This window comes from Lepidochelys olivacea (assembly GCF_965140295.1).
Source record: "Lepidochelys olivacea isolate rLepOli2 genome assembly, chromosome: 20".
Classification (NCBI taxonomy): Eukaryota; Metazoa; Chordata; order Testudines; family Cheloniidae; genus Lepidochelys; species Lepidochelys olivacea.
In genome coordinates, this window is record NC_140430.1 from 1691554 (window position 1) to 1702339 (window position 10786).

At 59.8% G+C, this 10786-nt stretch overlaps 1 protein-coding gene across 2 annotated transcripts; it reads right to left on the minus strand.

The window, feature by feature from the left end:
• Positions 1-1640: 1640 nt before the first annotated feature.
• Positions 1641-7625, minus strand: RHEBL1 (RHEB like 1). 2 transcript variants are annotated; one of them, XM_084609883.1, is made up of 8 exons: positions 7418-7622; positions 6205-6276; positions 4778-4845; positions 4205-4287; positions 3573-3629; positions 3184-3231; positions 2906-2990; positions 1641-2451 (listed from the first exon to the last, which is right to left on the minus strand). In XM_084609883.1, the coding sequence occupies exons 1-8, from the start codon at positions 7467-7469 to the stop codon at positions 2362-2364; spliced, it is 555 nt and encodes a 184-aa protein (XP_084466009.1). In that variant the 5' UTR covers positions 7470-7622; the 3' UTR covers positions 1641-2361. The 2 variants fall into 2 exon arrangements, with proteins under 2 accessions (XP_084466009.1, XP_084466010.1); XM_084609884.1 differs by lacking the exon at positions 3573-3629 and having other exon boundaries at positions 7418-7625.
• Positions 7626-10786: the final 3161 nt, after the last annotated feature.

Below are 10786 nucleotides of genomic sequence, written 5' to 3' on the forward strand. Positions count from 1 at the left end.
CGATGGATCTGACGTAAGTGAGATGTACTCTAGGCCAGATAGCCCGTGGGAGGTATCGGGGCAAGGTTCTGATTTACTGCAGGCCATTATCCAGTGTGCGTGCCTGGATCCTTTCTGGAGCTGAAGTTAGGAACGTTAACTATGTACCTGGGTTACTTTGGGCATCACCCCCACCTAGCCCTTCCGTACAACAATGGAGAAGCCAGACAGGGCTAATGGGCCATTAGCAGAGACAAGGGAGGGTGAAAGAGCTCAGCCTTCCTGTGGCCCCTCAGGCAGCCTCTGTGCCACGGCTGCCACAACCCTGCAGAGACATGGGCGTGAGGCACTTGGGACTGGACCCACCCCTCGCACTGCCAATGTACACCAATAGCCTGGCTCAGCAAGACAGGTAAAAAGGGGGCCCAGGCTGGCAGGACAGGCAGGCTGAGTGGTATCTCAGCACATCAGGTGGCATCCTAAGGGGGGCAGATTTCCCAGGCAGGGGGGGCCCCCGTTACTGCCTCTTGGTAACAACGGGATGGGTGTAATTAGCTATGGAGATGTGCAGTGCTTGGAACACCAAGGGATTGTCCCCTCCACAGGAACTGTCTGCCCCCCCTCCCCGCTCCTCCTCTGCGCCCCCTTCAACACCTCTCAGTTCCTGGCACTGGGATCCACCCCCATGCACCCTGCGCAGAGCCTGGCCCTCTCTGGGTTGGGGCAGGCCCCTCCCCACACATTTATGGGGCTAGTTAACCTAGAAACAGTCCAGGCAATTGCTTTCACCTTTTGAACCTTTATTTCCTAGTTCCTGTTCCCCTTCCCCCACTGCCTTCGCCAGACCCCCCAGCGCACCACACAAGAAGGGGGGAGGTTCCTGTGCAGCCAGCAGGGCACCGTCTACACCAGCGGCCGCAATCCACGGAGCCGGAGACCCTCCAGCCCCGCTCACAAGGAGTCGCAGCAAAAAGCCGCCAGGCCGAACGGGGCCAATCCTGTGAGACCCAGAGATGGTGTCGCTGCCCAGCCCCTCTTTAGCAGGGCAGAGACGAGGTGCCCCCCACAGCAAAGGCTCTGCCTGCTCCTTTGTGGCTTGTCCCAGCCCTGGGGGCTCAGGAACTCAACAGTGTGAATCAGGGAGAACCAAGCCTTCCTTCCCTTCATTCTTCAGACAAGCTGAGGCAGAGCAGGGGCACCAGGACACCTGGGTTCCAATCTAGGCAGCGTGTTCCCAAGCAGGTCACTTACTCCTTCTAACTCATTTTCCCCAAAACTAGAAATAATTCTGACCTACCCCTCCAAGGGCTGGCTCAGTTCTTCCAAAGCACTGTAAGATCTGCTGACAGGACTATGTGCATGCAGAGTGTTAATCCAGGCCCAGTGAACGTTGACTCGGAAACCTAATGATAACACCATTTCGTTGCTGATCTTTTTTGCAGCTGCTCTGAGATGGTGGGTGACGCACACCACCAATTATTCCCCCTCCCCCGACTACCCTAAGGTTTTAATATACAGTACCCTGGTCTCAGAGTGCTGCCCTGCTTCGGCGGATGCTCCCCGTGCCCCCCATTCTCTCTCAGACCTTGAGCACAAAGACTCCAGGAAATTCATTTTGCATACAAAACAAAGTTTAATTGATCCAGCCACCCCCACCCCCAGCTCCCACCCATGAGTGCTGCCCTTCCAACAGGGCTTGGGGAAAAAACTCCCCCCCAGAAAAGAATCCACATTAACATCCCCTTTGTGGCTTGAAATTCACAACAGTTTCTTGGTTTTAAGGAGAACTAAGGCAACAGATGGCGAGGCAGGAGGGTGGGTGGAACCCTGGCCAGATCAGAATTCGGCTGTGGCCCGTGGCATCCGAACCGAGACCAGACCAGGTCTTGGAAGGGCTGGAAAACTGATTCCAGTTCCAGCAGCGGTAGAAAAAAAAGGGAGTCCCAGTCTGCCCCAGAGGCCCAGCCAAGGGGAACTGAGCCCATGCTGGGGACAGGGACAGAGACTGCCGTAAACATATGGGTGCAGGCTTAGACATCGGCTATAAATATCCAAAGCCCCCCACCCCACCCCACAAAACATAAATACATTCGGTAAGAAGAGCCCCTTCTATAAACGCAGAGTGCCCGATACACACAGATTGCTTCCAGCCTGGGAATGTGCAAACGCAGGCCCTGCCCCCCGGGGAGCCCCCGAGGGGCCAGGCAGTGAGGTACAGTGTGGTTGTGGGTTACCCGTAACAATGCCAGGCCAGGTGCCTCTGGTGGTGTCTAGCCCTCGATTCCACCAGTCCCGGGGCTGCAAGGAAACTTCTAGGTAGAGGCGGGGAGGTGGCCACCCTCCCCGCCCCACCTCCGGCGAGGAAGCTCGAGGCAACAGCGCTCACATCAGGAGGCAGCTGCGCTCGGTGCCGTAGGAGTTGTCCACCCGGTCGATCTCCTCTATGATCTTGGTGAAGATTCCCCGGGTCATCTGCGGGGACGGAGCCAGGGAGGGGTGCTTGAGTGACAGCCGGGAGGGCTGGGATGGGATAACTGGGGCGCCCCCTTGGGGGAGGTCCTGAAGGAATCCACCCGCCCAGTGCTTCAGGCATGGGGCTCTTGATCCCCAGCATCTGCGGCCCCCCCGTCCCCCCCCGGAGCGCCTCTCTTTCGGCGGCAGCTGCAGAGCTGCACCAGGCTGTGCTCTCGGGGAATCCAGTCACTCCTGTCTCCGCAGTGCATGGACCTTACCCCTCTGTGCAGCCCCCTGCCCTCCCCACAACCCCTCAGCTCTGCTGGAAAGGGCAGATTCTCCCCCCCACCCCCCAAGCCTGCAGGTACCAGGAGATGCTGCAGAGACGGGATGTAGGCTCCCAGGGCAATTCAGCATCTCACTCCCCCTGGTGCCCCCGAGAGTCAGGACCAAGAGGGGAAATATACCAGACCTGGTTCTCTTTGGCCGACGACTCCAGGAACACGGCCCCCCAGGTATCCGCCAGCTTCTTGCCCTCGTCGGTCTTCACCTCCCGGCTAGAGACACGACAGGGGGTTGAATGGGAGCTGGATGAGGAGCGAAGACCCCTTAGACCAGAGCTGCCCACCCCCCAGGAACGCGAGGGAGGGGCAGCGGGCTGGAGCTCAGCAGGGAGCTCTAGAGAGGTGGGGTGCAGGGAGGAATGGGTGACAGACCACCGGGCCTCGCCACCCCAGAGCCACTTCTTACCTCTCCAAGGAGAGATCGGCCTTGTTCCCGACCAGCACCACCGGCATCCTGCGGAGGGGGGAAGAGTCAGAAGAGCAGAGTGAGCTGGTGGCATCCAGCCTCCTCCAGCCCCTGCCTCCCCAACTCCAGTGGGCCATGGCCCATTCACACCCAGCAGGCCAGGTGTCCAGCCCTGCCTGGGGAGGCCCCCCAAGGCCACGGCCCATTCAGTCAAGAGGCCCAGTTAGCACCCACAGCCTCGGTGGGTTGAGATGCAGGCACACGCCCCATTGGAGTCCGACGGCCGGGGATGGAGTAGATCCACCCAGTGCAGCTGCAGACCCAGCCTCTCCCCGAGAGCCCCCTTGTTGGGACAGACCGGGCCCCGGACAGGGGAGGGGAACTCTTACCGGGTTTTCCCTCTGCTTTCGTACAGCCTGTTGTGAAGGGTCTTAACCACCTGGAAGCTGCAGAGGGGAGACGGGGAGCGGTCTCTAAGGAGAAGCCAGGGAGCTGCAGCCGCGCTGCTCCACCGCCAGGCGTGGCCCAGAATGGCCCAGCAACCCTGATGACGGGATCCGGGGCCAACACCAGGGCTGGGCAGGTTCTGCTCCAACCTGGCCCCTCTGGACTCTGCCTATCCCCGGGTGGAGCCAGGGTGGGCCCAATCGCCCTCAGAGCCGGCTGGATCCCAGCCTGGAGCTGGCTGAGCCGGGTCTAGGGTCACCGTCATCGATTAGCCTGGCCAGCAGCTCCACCACAACTGGGGGGCACAACCCTGGGGGGGGCCCCAGCCGCTGTACTGCTGGTGACAACACATGAGCCTGGAAGGGCCCCTCCAGACTTGCTACCCCAGGGGCAGTTTGCTGGGACAGTTGGGAGAACAGCCCCCACTCTGATCCGGAGTCACGGCCCAGGACACGGGGCTGGTTGCAGCGTGGGGGCTCACCGAGCTCCCAGCCCCACTGCAGGGCACATCCCCTCCCCGGTGCTGGAGCCAAACCCCTGCCCCGCACCCCCCAGGGGAGGGGGGGACCCTCACCTTCTGAGCGAGGTGACCGAATAGACCAGCAGGTATCCGTGGATCCCGATGCTGAAGGAGGGGGGCAGGATGGTGTACTCGTCCTGGTGAACCCGGGCACAGCGTCGGGTGAGAAAAAGATAGAAAAGATCGCCCCCCCTTCATTACGGGACCCCACCCCACTGAGACACAGGTGCCCAGCCCAGGGGCAGCAGAATCCAGTCAGGCCAGCAGGCGGATGGGAGACCCCCAGCAGATGTTTCACGAATGCCCCCTCCTGCCCCAGCACCATGCTAAGGGACAGCGTTGCTGCTGGAGATTCATTCCTTTGGAAACACCGAACCTTTCACAATGGGTTATTTTGGGAGGGGGAAGGGCCTGACCAAATCCCTCCCCCTCCCTAAACTCCCTCTGGTCATCAGACATGATTTCCCCCTTGCTGACCTAAACTGCTGCCTTGATAGGTGATGGGTTCTGCCCCAGAGATGGCTGCATCACATATCAGTTTTGGGGGTGGAAAGGGAAGACCCATCAGGACAAGGTACCAAGGGGAAAAGCTACAGCTAGTCCCTCCTGGCTGCCCCAAGGCCTTACCTGCCCTGCAGTATCCACTAGCTGGAGGTGAAATTCATCCTTTCCCACCATCAGCATTTTGTTGTAGGCTGGAGGGAATCAACGGCGCACGAGTCAATTACAGGGTGTGGCCCTCTGCACACAGCCCCACGGCTCCCTGCTGCCCTCTGGTGGCTGGTTTATGAGTCCGCTACTGACCCATAGCGAACGGGCCTGGTCCTTTGGCCTTGGATGTCCCCTCCCGCCCCCAGGTTCCGGGTGCTGAAGGAGACGAGGCCCCTGGAGCCGCAGGGAAGACGTTGGAAGCTTCTGGAGCTCAGCTGAAATCAGCTCCCGTTGGCCACGGCTTCCCGTCCTGCCCAGCCAGCTCCACACAACAGAACCAGAGCCGAGCCTGGAGACATTTGAGCTGGAGGGACCCCAGTGGCTCTCGCAGCCCTCCCCCATCCCCATGGATGTTCAGTCGATAATGGATTTGAGCCCAAAGCCTGATGCAGCCCGGGGCGGGCCAGAGTGGCTCCGTGGTGAGCTAAGGACCGGAGCAGGGCTGAGCATTTTACCCCCCCTGCGACTGGAGCATGTCCAGCAGGTCTCCTGCGATTGCACACACAGGACTAGCTGCTCCGGACACACTTAGCCCGAGGAATTGCTACGTTTCCTGACAGGCAGGCCTGAGTAAAGGGCCACCCAACCGCCTCGCTATTGGCAGGGCTGAGGTCTTCTGAAAAGCAGGAAGGGGCTGGAAACAGCCCAGGGCAGGAAGGAGGGAGGGGTCACGACAAAAGCAAAAGGAAACATCCCCATCCCCCCCCCGCACAGCACGTGGCCTTTCAGCTTAAAGGCCCCTTGTCTTTTTATGCTGAGCCGGATTCTCGCCCTGGGTTGAGATCTATTCGAGTGAAACCCCAAGCAGAGCTCAAGTGGTTTCCATTCATACTAGGCAAAAGAAACTAACCGATCGCTTTAGCGAGCCGGGGACAGAGCCCTGATGGATACCTCGCCCCAGGCCCCTCCCTGCCCCCTGCAGAAGGCTCTGGATTCCAGGCAGGGAAGCCACCTTCTCCCCACATTCCCTTCCCAATGGCTGGCGTCCTCGTTGGTGTTTGTTTTATCACATGTGCGAGTTGTAGCATGGACACCGCACATTCCTAGTCCCATCCAAGAACAGCAACGTGTGGATCCTGTAGCCTGGTCGAGCGGGTCGGTTCTGTCCCTGACTCTGCCACTTCACTTTGCCAAGTCTTCTCCCCTCCCGTCCTTCTTCGGTGCCCCCCTACCCCACCTTTAAACAATGGGGCGGGGGAACTCCATAGCACCTCCAGTGGAGACTGGTTTTGGTGAGGCCTCTAGACACTAGGGGGGTAAATAATGTGCGAAGACAACTACAATCCCCAAGGTAGAGATGTCCGCTATGGATTTAATCAGGCCTCCAAGGGCCCTGCACTCACTGCTTTCCACTGTAGGGTCATAGCACTCCAGGAATTCCCCGTCAACGAACTGATGAGCCAGGGAAGTTTTACCTAGAGGGAAGAGATTTGAAAGTTCGTTTTTGTGGATGCCGCAAGTCTCTTAGCGTACGTCTACACTGCAGTCAGACACCCGGAGATGGCCCATGCCGGCTGACTAGGGCCAAGAGGCTATCTAATTGCGGTGGGAACCAGGGGCTAGAGCCTAGGGCTCCAGCCTGAGCCCAAACAGCTGCACCACAACTAAACAAACCCCTTCGCCCGAGCCAGCCCGGCACGGGCCAGCCGCGGGTGTCTGACTGCAGCGTGGACGTAACCCTTAAAGCCTGCTTTGTCCGCTGCTACGAGCCACCCACAGAGACAACCGGGCGAGGCCTGCCAAGTTCACAACCGTGTCCAGGTTCGCGGGGGACGTCCAAATGCGCACCCGGGCCAAGGGCGGCCTTTCTGCTGTGGCGCGGGGGATCAGCCCCCATGGGTGGGTGTTTTTAGGCAACAGCTGATCAGAGGGATTCGAACCCACTCTCCCAGACCCCATTCTGCCATGGCCCCTGGGGGGGGGGGGGAAGGAAACGTCAGATACACACACACACACACACACCCCCTGCGCGGGCAGGCCCCCTGGCTGGACACCCCCACACACAAACACCTGAAAGTGATAAACGAGATCTAAGGAAACGAGTCTGACTCCAGGTCATTTCCTCCCTCCCCTCGCCTGCCATGTGGCTCAATAGCAAACTGACCCCGCATGACCTCTTCCCCCCAGCCCCTCTGGGGTCGGAGCTGGGGGGGGGGGTGTCCAGCAGAGACACACGGAGCTGCACACCCCAGAACGTGGCCATAACCCCGGCCCCCGCCCTGGGGCGCGCCTGGGGGTGGGTGGGAAGGACCCCTTTCTCCCAGCCCCCCAACCCCCCCGCAGATGCGGCGGGGCAGCTCGAAGCGTGCGGGAGCTGGGCCGGGAAGCAGCAGGAAACCCGCAGCGCAGCCGGGCCCGTCCCCTCCTCACAGGAGCAGCAGCCCCCACCGCCTCTGCAGCCCCTCGCCCCCCCAGCAGACCCCCCACCTGCTCCGTGCAGAGCCCCCCGTGCCCCCACGCCCCAGACCCCGCATGCACCCTGCGCCCCGCCCCGCCGGCGCCGTGCACCCTCCCCCCGCTCCTGCAGGGAGCCCCGCCCCGCCCCGCCGGACTCACCCACGGAGCGGTACCCCAGGATCACCACCTTCCGGTAGCGCACCAGCGGCATGGCCCGCGCGGACAGCACCCGCGCCGCTAAGCCCGGGGGCGGCAGGACGGGGGAGAGCGACGCGGGCGGGCCCGGCAACCTGAGCGATAAGAGCCCGCCCGGGCGGGGCCGCCACCGCAACCACAACACCCGGCCTCCCACGTGCCCACAACACTGCGAAAGCCGCCGCTGCTATTGGCCGGCCACCCGGCCGAAGGGGCGGAGCCTCCCCCGAGGAGGGCGGGGAGGGGGGAGGGCGCATGCGCGCTGATAGGGCAGGCTCCATTCATGAAAACGGAGGCTCGGAAACTGGACCACGTGGTTTTACACACACACAGGCACAGAGCATGTGGGGGGAGGGCTGTTTGCACAGCCTGACTCCCCCCCCCGGAATTGACCCCCCCACTTCCAGAGCTGCTTCCACACACTAACTGCCCCCCCACGCCCGTGCTGTGCATCTGCCCCCTTCTGCTCCCCCCCCCGGGCTCTGGCCCCCCTCTCTGCCCCACAGGGACCAACCTCCTCCTTGCAGTCCTGTCGCCTTGTCGTCCCCCCCCCCGCTATTCCACCTCTGCCCCCCCGCCCGACTTCTGCACCCAGAACCTTGGCACGGCCAGGTTGGCTCAGACCAATGGTCCATCGACCCAGCGTCCTGTCTGCCCCCAGCGGGTGCCAGGGGCCCCAGAGGGAATGAACAGGACAGGGCAATTACGGAGTGATCCACCCCGTGTTGCCCATTCCCAGCTCTTGCAGTCAGAGGTTTAGGGACACTCGGAGCATCGGGCAAGGTTCCCTGCCCAGCTGGCTGATAGTCCTTGATGGCCCCGTCCTCCAGGAACTGATCTGTCTTTTTGTACTTTTGGCCCTCACCCCATCCCCTGGCAACCAGTTCCACTGGTGACTGAGCGCTGTGTGAAGCCGAAATTCCTTTTGTTTGTTTTAAACCTGCTGCCCGTTAATTTCACCGGGTGGCTCCTGCTTCGTGTGTTAGGTGGAGGGGTAAATAACACGTCCTGAGTCACCGTTTCCAAACCTGTCATGATTTTACAGGCCTCCCTCATCTCCCCCCTCAGTCATCACGTTTCCAGGCTGGACGGTCCCAGTCCTTTTCATCTCGCCTGAGATGGAAACTGTTCCATTCCCCTAAGCATTTTTGTTGCCCTTCTCAGTACTTCCGTCACTTCTAATATATCTTCTTTGAGATGGGGCAGCCAGCACTGCAGGCAGTGTTCAAGCTGTGGGCGTACGAGGGATTTATATAGTGTCATTATGATGTTTCCTGTCTTGTTATCTATCGCTCTCCTAACGGTTCCTAACATTCTATTCACCTTTCTGACGGCCGCTGCACACTGAGAGATGCTTTCAGAGAACTATCCACAGCGACTCCAAGATCTTGTTCCTGAATGCTAACAGCCAGTTTAGACCCCATCACTTCATATGGATAATTGTGACTGTGTTTTCCAGTGTGCATTACTTCGCATTTATCTACATCAAATTTCATCTGGCATTTTCTTGCCTAGTCACCCAGTTTTTGTGAGATCCCCTTTGCGGTCTGCTTTGGGCATAACTAATTATGTATCTGCAAACTTTGCCATTTCACTGTTCACCCCTTTCTCCAGCTCATTTATGAATCTGTCGAACAGCACTGATCCCAGTACCGCTCCATGGGAGACCCGGCTATCTCTCTCTGCTGTGAAAACTGGCCATTTATTCCTACCCTTTGTTTCCTATCTTTTAACCAGTTACTGAACCATGAGAGGACCTTCCCTCTTATCCCTTGACTGCTTACTTTGCTTAAGAGCCTTTGATGAGGGACCTTATCCACCTTGTCCACATGTTTGTTGACCACTTCTCTTCCCAGAGAATTCTAATAGATTGGTGAGGCATGATTTCCCTTTACAAAAGCCATGTTGACTCTTCCCCAACAAATCATGTTAATCTGTGTGGCTGATAACTCTGTTCTTTACCACAGTTTCAAACAATTTGACTGGTCCTGGTACCCTGCCAGCTCAATACCCTCCCCCCTTTCTGTAGGTCCTCTGGTCTCCATGCTAATAGGATGGGCATGGCTGGCCACAGAGACCATGAACAGCCCTCGCAGATATTCTAGGGAGAGGGTGGATTGCCATCTCAATGGGGAGAGACAGCCCCAGTATTCAGGGATTCCCAGCCCAGAGTGGAGTTGGGACTTGCCCATGTTGGGATGGAAACATCCCAAGCTGTTCTGTTACAGTTAGCTGCCCTGAGCCTGGCCTGGGTGGGGGTGTAATAAATTAACTTCCCCTGTAAATAAACCGCAAGCCAGATAAGACTGGGGCAGGTGGGAGTCTGTTTTGCTCTTTCCAAAGCAGGCAGTTGGGGGGGTGGGGGGTGGGCACAGGGAGGGGGAAATAGGTGGAGGTGGTGGAAGAATTTTGCTTGTAAACAAGTGTAAAGGTCCTGGCTGGAGCCTGCCGCCTGGGGCTGGGTCCTTCCTCGGGGAAGTGTCTGAGCACATCAGCGCCTGCTGGGCCTGTCTGCCGCAATCAGCCTTGTTTACTGCAAACCCAGCGGGAAGCTTCAGGGCCTGTCTACACTGCAGTTGTCAGCGGGCTTGGGCTGGGGAGGGCTTGGGACAAGGGGCTGTTTAACCCTCCCCCCCCCCCCGCGCGCACAGGATCCCAGAGCCCAGGCTCCAGCCTGAATGTCTTCACCTCAGTTAAACAGCTCCTTAACCCAAGCTCCACGAGCTTGAGTCAGCTGGCCCGGGCCAGCCGCGGGGGTGTGACTGCAGTGTAGACAGACCCATGGAACAGTGTTCGGCTGTCCCATCGTCAGGGCGGGTTGGGACAGGGAGGAAAGCAGCTGTGGTGGGCTCAGGGTGGGGAAGGGGGTGTCCTTATCCGGTGTCCCCTTTTAGTCTGTATCAGACTGAAACATGCCTCTCACCTGGGACAGCCACAGCCCCCCCACGACCTAGGGGCCAGGGCTGGGGGAGCTCTTGGTCTTGCCCTGTTGTGTAACCAGAGGGGCCCAGGCAGGAAACCAGGGTCTCTCTGCAGCAGGGCAGGGATCCCTGAGGTCTGTGGCACCGGTGTCAGGAGCCTTGAGTGGGCCCCGCAGCTCCCAGCCCCAGGGCCCCGCTCTGCCTTTCCCCTGGTGACATGCGCTCAGCAGAGGGCCATGCATGCACTACAGGGCAGCAATCCTGGGCTAGTTCCCTGCCTGTGTGCTGGTCCCTCGTGGCCTCCTGGGCACCCTGACAGCAGGGTGGGGGTGGGGCCTGGAGGGGAGAATCCTGCCCCACCGTGCCGGGCCTGGCTCTGTGTGGGGATCCCAGCCACGGAGATTGAACCCGT

Excerpts from the sequence above, each read along its gene's own strand:
- RHEBL1 (XM_084609883.1), bottom strand. The coding sequence starts at position 7,469 with ATGCCGCTGGTGCGCTACCGGAAGGTGGTGATCCTGGGGTACCGCTCC. Across the intron at positions 3,232-3,572 it reads GAAAGCAGAGGGAAAACCCG|GATGCCGGTGGTGCTGGTCG; the intron begins GTAAGAGTTCCC and ends CCCCCTCCGCAG. Across the intron at positions 2,452-2,905 it reads CGTCGGCCAAAGAGAACCAG|ATGACCCGGGGAATCTTCAC; the intron begins GTCTGGTATATT and ends CCGTCCCCGCAG.